The 14,451-nt window shown below is 38.3% G+C and overlaps 1 protein-coding gene across 2 annotated transcripts in view; it reads right to left on the bottom strand.

The window, feature by feature from the left end:
- VWA8 (von Willebrand factor A domain containing 8) overlaps positions 1–14,451 on the bottom strand; it is a 330,223-nt gene that overhangs the window by 202,151 nt on the left and 113,621 nt on the right. For both annotated transcript variants that reach the window (XM_044249814.1, XM_044249815.1), the window contains 3 exons: positions 13,742–13,910; positions 11,049–11,126; positions 3,648–3,763 (listed from right to left, as the gene is read on the bottom strand). In XM_044249814.1, coding sequence (XP_044105749.1) covers positions 3,648–3,763; positions 11,049–11,126; positions 13,742–13,910 — 363 coding nt within the window. The remainder of the gene's footprint in view (positions 1–3,647; positions 3,764–11,048; positions 11,127–13,741; positions 13,911–14,451) is intronic.

The following is a 14,451-nucleotide window of genomic DNA, read 5'->3' as shown; positions in this document are numbered from 1 at the left end:
TTGCCAATATGATACTCTTTCCTACTGACATTGAACATGTTTCAGAGTTATTTTCAATCTCACACCCAGACAGCACTAACAAATAATCAGAGGTAGTATGGAAGCTGAAGTATGTTTACCTCTAGAATTTACATTTTAAAAGATACTGACTCACCCCACAAATGACAAGGAAGTATGTCAGGTAATATGAGGTCAACCTTTATTTTTCTAGCTTTCAATTTTTTCTAGTTAATGGCTTCTTTTTCCATTGCTCACTGATATTTTCTGCTTGCTTTTTCCTCCCCTTGTGGCCTTTTGTAAAATAAGGGAGTAAATGAATATCATTCATCTATCCTACTTTCCCAGAACAAAAGCAAATACATATCCTACTGTAAAGTTTTCAAGGGTATTTATCATCATGAGCATCACAGTGCCTTTTAAAAGTCATTATCATCATTATATTCATTTACTACAGCAAAAATACAATCGGAAGAGCTCCAGTCTCTATGATCTTGGTTGTAACAACAAAAAAAAAAACTATAGAAAGATTCAACCACATTATGGGAAACACAAGAACAGAAGATGTTCCCTGAGGTTAACTCAGGCTAACTATGTCATTGTCAGAGAAGTGAGAAGTATGAAATTATAGCTGTAATTTCCTGTATTTTTTCAAATATTTCAAATATTTTTTTGGTCATCTGAATTAACTTCTATGCATGCGTACTCATCCTCTGCCCATTTAGGGTTGAGTCTTTCATCTCAATAATTTGAATACTTTATAGTCCCTGAATACTAATCCTTTTGTGATTCCAAATCTTATCAAACATCTCTTAGTCTGTGGCTTATAATTTGTAGAGTGGCTTACAGTGTTTCTGTCATATATCTGGATTTTACTTTTTTGTATGGCATAAAATGGATATTTTTTAATAATTTATTGACAAGTCCATCCATTCCCACACTGATTTATATAATGTTACTTTTGATATATGCTAGCTTCCTACAGATGTGGGAGCCTGTTTCTGGTCTCTGTAGTCTATTCTAATAGTCTATTTGTCATTCTTTGCACCAATATCGTACTGTAACAATGAATACAGCTTTATGATGAATCCTGATATCAGAAAGAAAAAGTACAACACCTTAATCTTCCTCAAAATTTCTTTTGCTATTATTTCCTGGCCAATTTTGAGATCAGCCTGTCAAATTCTGTATAACCTTAGTAGTATTTGACTAGGTCATAGCTATCTATATAAAATTTGGAGTAAAATAGCTTTATAATACTGAAGATTCCCTTCCATGAACATGGTATAGCTTCCCTTTTATCTAAGTCCTTTACAGCTTTCAATGAAGACTTATGCTTTTCTTCATAAAAATATTACATGTAATTTGATTTGCTCTTGGTGCTCAAAGCTTTCTACTATTATTACGAATGGGGTGATTTTAAAAAAAATCAGATCTCCTCAATTGATTGTTAGTGGAATATAGCAATGTCACTGATTTGGATTTATAAGTAATCTCACTAAACTCTATTTTTCTAATGACTTATATATGGTTTCTCTTGAATTTTTAATCTAGCCAATCAGATAACTTTGGGCAAATGCACTGGTTGAAAGTACAAAAAGGTGACATTCTTGTTCTGTTCCTAACTCTAAAGGAAATATAATATTTTATCATAAAGATGTTTGCTCTAAATTTTTGGTATATACTCCTTATCAGATTATAGAAGTATCCCTCTTTTCATGACTTACTAAGAATATTCCTGGTTTACTAAGAATTTGGTTTGTTTTTAGGTTTGGTTGTTAGGTTTTATCAAATCCTTTTTATTCATTTTTTAAAATAATATTTTTTCTAATTCTAGTTCACTAATATAGTGAACTAAAAAATATTAAACTTTCTTCACATTCTTGAAATAATTTAAAATTGCTCATGATTTAAAATATTTCATGGTTTATGATTTTCCTTTCATACATTATTCTTGTCTGGTTCAGGTATCAAAATTATGCTAGACTCAAAGTGAATTGCTGTTTTCACTGTCTATTCTTTGGAACAGTTTGTAGAATCCTTTGGGTATGATTATTTCATTCTGATATCTAAAATATTATTTCCCCTTAGGCTCCAAGACTGTTTACATTGGTTAGTATTGAATATTTATTACTATTAACACACACGAATACCCATTCTGACTAAGAGTATTTAGTGACCCTTAGTCAGACTAAGATTCTGACTAAGAAAATACTGGGTAGGTAATGAATCTATCTCTCTGTCTATATATTTTTTTTCAGATCATGATGCTGAAAAATAAGCAACTGAAGTGCTTTTTTTCTAATTTTCATTTGGAAGCCTAATATTTTTCTACTTAAAAGAAAAGAAGAACCAATTCCATTATTTCTCATAATTATTAGTTAAAAAAAATTACTCAGACACTAGAAAGGAGCCTTATTTTACCTGAATACACCACAGAGAGAACAAATTTAAGTTGCAACACAGGAAGCATACTTTCACTATAAGAAAAATAGTCAGCTAAACTGGAAATTGATAGAGGGCAATTTCAGATTCTCCTAAGCTGAGAATAGGTTCTTTTAATTCCTGTTTTTTTTTTTTAAATCAAGGAATAAATGGACAATAGTCATAACCACCACAAAAATAATTGGCAGATCATATGAAAAGAGTCTAAAAGAAATCTGAGCTTCTGGGGCATTGTTATTAATCCTTATTATTCTTTGTTTTTAAAAAGATTTTTTAATTTATTCATTTGAGAGAGAGAGAGAGAGAGAGAGATCACAAGCATGAGCACTAGCAGTGGTGGTGGGGGTGCCAAGGGAGAGGGAGAAGCAGACTCCCCACTGAGCAGGGAGCCTGATGCAGGGCTCCATGCCAGGGCCCTGGGATCATGACCTGAGCTGAAGGCAGAGGCTTAACTGACTGAGCCACCCAGATACCAGATACCTCTGCTGTCTTTATTACCCTTTTAAAATAGTTTCATGTAAGAGTGATTTTGTAAGAAAATTCTATCAGCCAATATTTTAAAATAATTTCCAAACAAGTATAAGAAATATTAGTGTAGACTGAAAAGATATTAGCTTTGATAAATTTAGGCAACAGGAGAGTAGGGAGTAGGGTCAAGCATGGAAAGTTCCAATGCCAAATTGGGAGGTGCTCAGTGTAATGTTGAAGAGCACTAGCTCAGAAGACATAAAGCAGAGCTCAAATCCCGAACCCAGTTTTACTTACTTACTACTCTCTAACTTAAGCAAGTGACTTAAATAGTTTTCTCATCTACAAAATCCCTCTTAAATGATATTTTTAAGGGGCACCTGGGTGGCTCAGTCCTTAGCATCTGCCTTTGGGGCACCTGGGTGGCTCATTTGTTAAGCATCTGCCTTTGGCTCAGGTCATGGTCCCAGGGTCCTGGGATCGAGTCCTACATTGGGCTCATTATTCAGTAGTGAGCCTGATTCTCCCTCTCCTGCCTGCTACTCCCTGGCTTATGCTCTCTCTCTCTGTAAAATAAGTAATATCTTTTAAAAAAATTGTTGTGATGCCTAAATATGAGGTTGAAATATTCAGGCAATACTTTCTTCAGATGTGTGGGTACTATTAATTAAACTTACATTACTCTTTTAGCAAAGACCCAGAAACTTGAATACACTGAGAAAGGAGAACACAGTTACCTGGAAAGGCAGGCTTTAGTAACTGCACTGTGAAGATTTTCATTAGGGTACTGTGACAGCCGACGAGAAATCCGCAACAGCTGTCTGGTAGAAAGTGATGCTGCCAATGACTGTGCCTATCAAAAGGCAAAGACAGCCTGTTAAGAGTCTTGTTTCAACTTGGCTGAGAGTCCCTTTAGATGGGTGTGAGAGCAGAATTCATTATTCCTGAAGGACAAGGCCAAGCATCCCAATACATACGTACCGTTAATGAATTACAAATAAAAATAAATGAAAACCAATTTACACTTAAGGTAGCCTTACAGATAGTTTCTTTTTTAGATCTATAAACATGTTTATCAGTGATATAAAAGTGCTTTCATTATACTAAGTGCTGTTTATACATGTTTTTTGGGTTGGGGGTGGAGAAGAGGATGAATGAAGGAAAGATGTTACACAATACAGGCCATACCTGACTTATAAATAGCTTTTATGAACCATTAACTAATTATTCTTTTTTCTCCTGCCTACACACAGCTGAACTGTTCAGACAGTCTGAAAATGCTCAGAGTTTTAGGTAAATCTATGGCTTCTAAAATGGAGACAAGGAATTGTGGACAGTTTAGTTTGCTAACCACAGAGGTGTGAACCAGTTTGCCCCGTGGGTGGCAGCTTGCAGTCTGAACTCCTTCCCTTACACTGCCAGAAGAATTTCACTTTGTTTTCTTATTCTTCAAAAAATAAGAAATCCCATGAATAGAGTTGCTAGTACACAACAACTCAGGATATGTGAGTACCAGTAAATATTTATCGATGTGATTTTGAAGTTATCTTGGTGGGCAGCGTAATGTAATGACAAAGTTTATCAGCTTTGGAATTAGACAAACCAGTCTCCCATGCATTAGCTTGATGGATTATTCAACATCTTCAAGCCTCAGTTTTCTGATCTTTAAATTGGTGACAAAAACGCCTTTACCTTTAAGGTTGTTATGTGGTTTAGTATCCACAATCTATAGAACTTACCAAACTCAACCCCTAAAAAATATATAATCCAGTTAAAAAATGGGCAGAAGACATCAATAGACAGTTTTCCAAAGAAGACATACAGATGGCTAATAGACACATGAAAAAAAGCTCAGTATCAGTCAACACCAAGGAAATACAAATCAAAATCATGGTGAGAAAGCACCCTACACCTGTCAGAACGGCTAAAATTAACAACACAGAAAACAAAAATTGTTAGTGGGTAGGCAGAGAAAGGGGAACCCTCTTATACTATTGGTGGGAATGCAAACTGGCGCAGCCACTGTGGAAAACAGTACAGAGGTTCCTCAAAAAGTTAAAAGTAGATCTACTCTCCAATCCATCAATTGCACTGCTAGGTATTTAACCAAAGGATACAAAAATCCCAATTTGAAGGGATACGTGCACACCAATGTTTATAGCATCATTATCAACAATAGTCATATTATGGAAAGAGCCCAAACATCCACTGACTAATGAATGAATAAAGAAGATATGGGGTGTGTGTGTGTGTATGGAGTATTACTGAGCCATAGAAAAGAATGAAAGCTTGCCATTTGCAGTGACATGGATGGAGCTAGAGAATATTATGCAAAGTCAGTCAGTCAGAGAAAGACAACACATGATTTCACTCACATGTGGAATGTAAGAAACAAAACAGATGAACATAGGAGGAGAAGAAGAGGCAAACCAGAAAACAGACTCTTAACTATAGAGAACAAACTGAGAGTTGCAGGAGGGGAGGTGGCTGGAGGATGGATAAATAGGGGACGGGGATTAAGGAGGGCACTTGTGATGAGCACTGGGCATTGTATGTAAGTGATGAATCACTAAATTCTATACCTGAAACTAATATTACACTGTATGTTAACAAATAGGAATTAAAATAAAAAACTTGAAACTAAAAAAAGAAAAAGAGAGAGAAAAGAAAATTGTTCTAAAGCACTTAGCAGAGGTCAGATGCAGGGGTGCTCAACAAATGTCAGCAATTATTGTTAAAAGTCAGCCTCTTCTGGGGGGGTGGGAGGTTGGGGTACCAGGTGGTGGGTATTATAGAGGGCACGGCTTGCATGGAGCACTGGGTGTGGTGAAAAAATAATGAATAATGTTTTTCTGAAAATAAATAAATTGAAAAAAAAAAAGTCAGCCTCTTCAAAATGAAAAAAAAAAAAATCTAACATAGGAAGGGGATGTGACCTGTATTTTAGTATGAATTTAATGCATCAGATTATTATTGGATTAATTCCCAATTTAGATCAGCAGCCTTGGGAGACAGCAGCTTTCATTAAAAACCAGAAGAGAGAAGAACTTTCAAAGCAACAAGCCCTTTAGGAGGGCAGAAGAGGCCAGGGTGAAATGTCACGGGAGTGATGGGGGTAGTACGGTGGCCCTGAGCCCCTAAGGGAATGCAGAAGAGGACTCCGTGAAGTTAGCAGAGGGTTCACGATGGATGGTGGGAGGGTGCCAAGATGCTGGAGACACACTGCATACTGGCTTGTTTCAGCATTTCAATTAAGGTGATCTCAGTAGGTCCCAAGGAAGAACAAAGGGAGGGATCTCTCCTCCTGTGTGTATTTTGCAGCTCCATGAGGTGCTGGTGTGCTGTGGTTAATATTCTATCTCAGCTACAACAGAGAATAAATGGTCCTCTGGGGACTAGGTTGGGAGCAGGATCACCATTTATGATATATCCCTTTTTCTATTAAAAAACACATTCTATGTCTCAAAGAACCCATTTATAAGCAAACATTTGGTTCATCCTTGTTTTCAAGAAATTTGCATTCTAGACATGGAGACAATATTTAAATATAAGAAAGCATAAATTGTAATTCAAAATAGCATACAATTTAATGCCAAAATAAGTGAAGCACTTGACAACTGCTAGAGGGGCTTAAAATGAAAATGTTCAAGCGGGGCACAAGAAATGCTACGAACAAAGGCATGAGAGCAAAAGGAACAGGAATAGATGCAGAAATGTGAGGAAACCAGCCCAACTTTACTAGAGGGTCTTGTTGGAAAACTTGCTCCTAAGTAGCAAAGACCTGGGACTGACCCTTAGAGGAGTTTGGTCTTACTCCTAAAAGCAACAGGACTTAGTCATGTGCGAAGTGGTAATAGGAATTTAGAACAATTAATCTGGTGGTAGCAAGCAAAGTAGCTGAAGGACAGAGAGAACTGAGATAGGAAACAGAAAGCTACCGCAATGATCTGTCTATAAAATGATAAGATGCAGTAAGGTTACTGGCAAAAAGGAGTGGAGAGAAGGAATCAACAAACGTTTCAGAGATTTGGCGCTTGATAGATATGAGAAAGAAGGATAAGGTTATTTGAGCCAGTATGATTTAAAGTATCAGAAGTGAAATATGACTCAGCAATTCCCATTCTGAATACGTGGACCCACAAAAAATTCCTACTTTAATCATGGAAAATATTTGATAAATCACTCCAACCTGAGGATTCTCATGACAAGAGTCCCAACAAGCCACACAGTAACTTCCTCATGTAACGTACACTATTCTAGCCTCACCCAAGAAGGACACTGAATACAGCCTTCATGTTTCATTCCAGTGATCAGTAAGGACGTCTCACGAATTTGAAAAATACCAGCGTTCTCAGTTACTAACACTGAAATGCTTTACAATAACACCCAGTGTTAAAAAAAAAACAAAAAAACATAGCAAAGCTTTATGTCAAGCCATGTAAGGTGTTGAATAAAGGGTTTGCTTATTTCTGCTCTCACATTACCAATTAAAAATTGAGAATGAACTTTATTAGAAAATCCCTCATGTGTTTAACGTTTATAGCATTAAATTTCTAATTGCAGTTTTACCTTGAAAAAAGAGAGTGTGAGGATATGAGCACATTTCCCTTAGTTACCATGGTTATGGAGTTTAAGAGCACACCTCAAAGGTTTTTTGTATTAGCATGATGAGTTACAGTAATTCAGCTTAAAAATATGAAGGATCTGATCGGAAATTTTTTTCAATAAATTTTCTCTTCTTCCTCTTCAAAAATTATTCCTTTTATGAAAATATACTGTTCTCAGGGAGAGAAAACTCTAGGGACAATGCACTAATAAATCAGCAATTATTTAATCACTTTATTCATTCATCCACTAAACACTTGTTATGTGTCTCTTAAGGACCTGGCACCAGGTTGGAAAATGAGAAAGAAGAATAAATGACACTGTGTTCAGGGAGTTCAAGTACTAATTGAGGAGAGGAAAATAAACCCGTGCTACGACTACCACAGGTCGGTAACAGAGTCCTAAGTCAAGTGTTAGGAGAGCACACTGGAGAGAGAGGTTACTTCTGTCTGAGTGGCTGAGACAGACCTGACAGGGGACAGGGAGAAAGCGCGTTCTGGCGTCCCTGGCAACGGAGGCATCTGGGTATAGGCCAGGCTTGGCAAGCAGGGAGAAGGGAAGTGCAGGAGGGCTGAGGGTGCTTCAGGAGACGCTGTAGGAAGGGAAGCTAGAAAGGCAGCATGCAGTGTGATGGAACTGGGTGAGCATGCTTATTCAGCAGGCAGTCCTTCATCCCTTAACAGTTTAATGAGGGGGGAGAACTTAGGAGCTGGATCTGGGAACGGCCCCTCCCAGAGATACTATGGCTGAGCCATTCATTCATTTACTTAACAGACACTTGTTGACCAGCTACTACACAGCAGGCGAAATTCCAGATGCTGCGGATACAGCAGGGACCAAAAAAACCCCTGCTTTCTTGGAACTTAAATTGGAGTGAGGGGAAATAGGCAATTAAAAAAAGTGAGTAAAGCATATATTACGTCAAAGGGTAATAAGCCTTATGAAGAACTTTCAAGAGGAAAAAGAGAGAGGAATGAAATAGGGGGCAGGGAAAGGTGATTCTAAATGGAGTACGTCAGGCAGGCCTCGATGAAAAGGTGACATCGGAGCAAATTCAAACCTGGAGTTATCTGGGAAAGAACACTCTAGGCATAGGAAACACTGAGTGCCAAGGGCCCTGAGGCAGACATGAGTGGGTTCAAGGAACAAGAGAGAGAATGGTGTAGCTGAGAAAGAACAAGTAACGGACAAACTGGAGATGAAGTTATCAATCCCAGGGGCTATCAACAAGGGGCCTGTGAAAACTGGAAAATGGTCCCCTCCCCAAAGATATCCACATCCTAATCCTTGGAACGTGCAAGTTTTACCTCATATGGCAAAGTTAACTTTGCAGACCACATTAAATTAAAAGTTTTGAGATGAAGAAATTGCCCTGGATTATCTGGGTGGCCCCTAAATGTAATCGCAAGAACCCTTGTAAAAGGGAGGCAGACAGAGGTCTGAACTGACACATCGGAGGGAAGGTGAACTGAAGATAGAGGCAGAGATTAAGATAATGAGGCCCCAAGTCAAGGAATGCTGACCGCCACTGGGACCTGAAAATGTAAAGGACAGATTCTCCCCTTAAGCCCCTGAGGGCGTGCTGCTGATACCTCGACTTTAACTCAGTAATACACATTCCAAACTTCTGGCACCTAGAATGGTGAGAAAATAAATTTCTCACTGCTGGTAAATAAACCAGCAGTTTATGGTAATTTGTTATAACAGGCCCAGGAAAGTAATCGAAGGCCACATGAGGAATGAACTGTTGGTGGTGACGGCAGTCAAAAGGAAAGGTCAGTATTTCAGGAGAAAGATTATGAAACCAAATAGTAGGACAATTACCGGCAATAGGTAAGAGAATGGATGAGACATCATGATGCTAAACTGATGAGATCTGCTATGAGGTTAAGTGGAGATCATGGGAAAGCAAGGAGACAGAGTATTAAGACAGCCAGAAAATTAAATAAGAAATACAAATAGATTTAAAGGGGGGAAAGACAAGGTATGTTGGATTTATAGTGATCTCAGAATATCCAGTTGGGAAGTGAAAAAAACCACCACTTATTAAGCAGCTACTAAGAAAGAGATTCTTCACACACATTTTCATGTTTAAACATCACAACCTTCTTATGAAGTGAAGTATATGGCACTTGAATTTTAGAGATGAGAACACTGAGATTCACAGTTGGTGACAGCCCTTGATCCTTCCAACAGATGCAGTGGTTTCCAACTTTTTAAACACCAAGTCCCTCTTTTTTATTCCCCATGTGCCCTGTGTTTTAAAAGACTTTGCTTATCAAACTGTCCTTGTTAAAGAAGAATTAGTTCTTCATCTCTTGCTATCCAAATGCACATATAATCACAAACCATGCTTTAGATGGCATGATATAACCAGGCTTCAGTATTAAAATTTCAGCCCAAAGCAAATAATATTTCCTTAGTCCTTTTATTCCTTTGTGCACAAATACATAATTTGCCTTGGTCTATTTAAAATATTACTTATTGCTTAAAAACCTCAGATTGAAAACCTTTTCATTTCACCCCAATACGGTATGAATTATATTGAGGGTATTGGATTTTTGACAGCAGGGGGAAATTTTGGTTATAGTGCAAAAGCGTTTTCAACTGTGAACACTAAAATAAAAGTTAGGCAAAAAATTTTCAAAGGGGTGGAGGGGCAGGATATGCCACCCCAAAATGTGCCATTTTGACGTATTTGTTAGTTTCAATTAACGTTATATAAGAAGCAGCTATTAAAAGAAGGATATTCTAACCCTCCTCTGCCCCGCAAAAGCAGGAAATAAATCTCCCCTATGAAAGGAACCCTTTCTGTCCCAGGCGGGTAGGAGGCATCCTTATCACCAGCAATAAGGAACACAGGGCCAAGATGGCAATATAAACAAACTTTGTTACCTCGTCCCTAATTTACTACCTCAAGGCCAAACTTCCTGGTCTTGTTAATTCTTTACAAACTTCTTGTCTGTCTAAAGTATAAAAGCTGTCTGCTTTGATCACTGCTGTAAGTCTAATATTTTTATGGGGCCCTGTACATATGGAATTAAATTGGGTTTTCTCCTATAGGTCTGTCTCGTGTGAATGTAATCATTAGGCCAGCCAAAGAATATAGAAGAAAAGAAGGGAAATGTTTTCTACCCTTACACCATCCCAGAAAGGAAACACAATTACAAACATAGAATCGATGAGAAAAGAGAAGTTAGACGCTGAAGAGAAAGAGGTCACCGTTAACAGAAGAGGTCACACTTGAAGCCATAAGACTAGATGAGATTGCTCAGTACAGGAGATCAGGGGCCAGAACCGAACCCCTAGGATCACTGAGCTCTAAAGCTAGTTTTCTTCTACGAGGCCAACCATGAGTAGCTGAAGTCAGCGTTCAAACCACTGAAAGGGTAAAATATATGCATAGGGCAAAGCACAGCATAAGAGATAAAAATACCAGTTTGAAAAATAGATTTTAAAGCATTAAACTCTGAGAACATAAAGCAGCAGCATGTCAACAACAAAAAATCCTATGGGAAAAAGCCCAGACTTACCGTGGGATCCTGTGTCTCTCTGAGTTTGTGTGTAAATGTTAACAATCTGTCCAAAGCTTCCTGAGGTATATTTGGGACCTATGTTATGAGAGAATTGAGAAAAGACAGAAAGACTAAGTGGGGATATCTGATCAATCAACCAGAAATTCTGGCTACCTGGAAACAACATTAGAATTATATTTTTAAGAAAGTCCTGGTGCGGGGCACCTGGGTGGCTCAGTGGTTAAGTGTCTGCCTTCAGCTCAGGTCATGATCCCAGGGTCCTGGGATTGAGCCCCACATCGGGCTTCCTGCTTGGTGGGAAGCCTGCTTCTCCCCCTCCCACTGCCCCTGTTTGTGTTCCCTCTCTCACTGTCTCTCAGTCAAACAAATAAATAAAATCTTTTTTTTTTTAATTTTATTTATTTGACAGAGAGAGAGATCACAAGTAGGCAAAGAGGCAGGCAGAGAGAGAGGGAGGAAACAGGCTCCCTGCTGAGCAGAGAGCCCAATGCGGGGCTCGATCCCAGGACCCTGAGATCATGACCTGAGCCGAGGGCAGAGGCTTAACCCACTGAGCCACCCAGGTGCCCCTAAATTAAAAAAAAAAAAAAAAAAAATTCCCTGGTAATGGGTAACATGTTTAACTCCTGGATAAATCTGCCTATTCATTTTCCCAGGAAACACTTATGACTCTTCTTTCTCTTTAACAATCAGGTAGTTGAAACCAAGCCACTCTTTATTTATAATTCCATCACCAGGATAAAACTGAAAGGAGCCTCTAACTCAATTAAAAACTGGCATAAAGTGTACCCATAAAAAACATTTTATAATTATTTCCCTGTTCGTTAGCTTGGTAAGATTTTCTAAACTCTAATTTAAGCATTTTTCTTACTAAAACCAAACTCCTTCCTTCACTTAGTAGTAATCTTTTATCTCCCAAGTGACATAGGTATTCTGCAACAAAGAATGGATGCCCACGCTGTTCATTTTTTCAAGGACTTTTAAACCACATAACTAAGGGAATAATCAGTTTATCAGTGAATTCTGGAGAACAGCTGCCTAACTAATACAGGCTAGTTGCTTGAACTGTGACAACTTTAATTAAATATTTAACTGAATTAAATTATGAGAAATTAAGCTGAAACAATGACATGTTTTATAATTTTAATTTAAAAAGGTCAGAGAGATATCAGAATAATGACTGGTATAATGTAACCACTTCAGAAGGAAACTGCTCAGGGTTTCTTTGGTCATATAAGTGACAGGCACTTGAAAATTCTACATTCTTTTCAGTACATATTTTATCTTTTTCGTTCTTTAAATCCTGCGTACAAGCAGCAGTATTATCTCCAACTTCAGAAGAAACATAGAAGAAACTATAGTTGAGTAATTCACTCAAGATCTGGAAGCTGATAAGGAATGATTTTGGCATTTATTTGTTTATTTATTTTTAAAAGATTTTATCTATTTATTTGACACAGAGAGAGAGAGACAGAGAGAGAGAGGGAACACAAGCAGGGTAAGCGGAAGAGGGAGAAGCAGGCTCCCCACTGAGCAGGGATTTCCACTGCAGGGCTCAATCCCAGGACCCAGGGATCATAACCTGAGCAGAAGGCAGACACTTAACGACTAAGCCACCCAGGAACAGTTTGGCATTTGGCATTTGAAAGTAAGCTGTTTGACTCTTTAAAGCCTATGCCCTTATCCACCACCAAGCTCACAAGACCTAAAATTAATCCGCTTGTTCTGGTATTTCAAAGGGAATGAGTACATTTATGCAAAAGGTTAATTATTTGTGATCGAGAACGACATTGCCCAATAGAACTTTCTGCGATGATGGAAATGTTCTTTACCTATGCTGTCTGATATGGTAGTCGAAAGCCCTCAGGTGTTTACTGACCACTTGAAATATGACTGAGAAGCTGAACTTTGAAAATTTATTGAATGTGGGGGTGCCTGGGTGGCTCAGTAGGTTAAAGCCTCTGCCTTTGGCTCAGGTCATGATCCCAGGATCCTGGGATCAAGCCCTGCATCAGGCTCTCTGCTCTGCGGGGAGTCTGCTTCCTCCTCTCTCTCCGCCTGCCTCTCTACCTACTTGTGATCTCTGTCAAATAAATAAATAAAATATTTTTTAAAATGTATTGAATGTGGCTGGTGCTACTTTAAACAATGCAGTTCTAGAACTCCAGAAGTGTGAAGCACTTACGGCAGACACTGAAATAATGCATTGCGCACACTGCACGCCACCAGATTACTAGTAAGTACAGGATACCCTACAGTACTGAGGGGAACAGGGCGACTTCGTATTTTCTAAAATCAAAGGAACTAAAATATATTTGGCCTCCCTTTGGATTAGGAACTGAAAATAGTCATCTCTGGCTGAATAGAGAAGGAAAATGAATCCAAAAACTGCCTCCACATGAGGAAAGTGGAGAGACAGCTTACATCCACAGTTTTCAAAATGTGGTCTCCAGATCAGCAGCAAGGGCATCACCTAAGAACTTTAGAAAAGCAAATTATCATATACTGCCCCAGACCTAGTGACTCAGCAACTTGCATTTTAACAGGCCCTCCAAGCGATTCTGAAAAATGCTTAAGTGTGAGAACCATTATATCAGGAAATTTGGGAGTATACGGGAAGAAGCAGCCAGAAATGTCCACCTCTGCTCTGACAGCTGAAGGCAACAGCCTAGAGCTAGCCTTACTCTTACCATTTCCTTTATCACTTGAATTTCTTCACTTCTGACAAGTGGTTTCATATAATGGAAAAAGAACATGGTTAAGAATTCTGGTCCCAGCCATTGCTGTGTTGTGCTTCCAATAACGGGGGGCTCTGCCAAGGCGATGATTCTGAAGGAAGGGTGAACAGGAAAAATGGATCTAAAAGAGAAAAATAATAAAACAAACAAACATAAACTTTCTTATTAGAAATTAGGTCATGGTAGCTAAAGCCTAGGTAACAATAAGCCTACTGCTGTTAAGATAGTCAGAGCCATTATCCACAGAATAAAATCAGGATAAAAAAAATCAGGATGTCCTAGGAACTTATTAAAACAGAAAAAGAAAGGTGCCTGGGTAGCTCAGTCAGTTAAAAGTCCGACTTTTGATTTTACCCTCAGGTCATCATCTCAGGGTCATGAGATCGAGTCCCACACTGGACTCTGTGCTGAGTGTGGAACCTGCTTGAAATTCTCTTTCTCCCTCTGCAACTCCTCCACTCACTCCTCTCTCTTAAATAAATAAATAAATCTTTAAAAAAAAAAAAAAAAAGGAAAAAAGAATCATCTACTGCTAAAACATGATGTTGTTTGCACAGATGATCTCTATCCCTGCACAAACCACTATCTGGATATGTTGTTATGTCTCCAGTAAATTTTCTCCATTGTCCCTTGAGACAAAATTCCATCCAGTTCATATTCAT

The sequence above is a fragment of the Neovison vison genome, chromosome 5 (genome assembly GCF_020171115.1).
Source record: "Neovison vison isolate M4711 chromosome 5, ASM_NN_V1, whole genome shotgun sequence".
Classification (NCBI taxonomy): domain Eukaryota; kingdom Metazoa; phylum Chordata; class Mammalia; order Carnivora; family Mustelidae; genus Neogale; species Neogale vison.
This window is presented reverse-complemented; position numbering and strand designations above follow the sequence as displayed.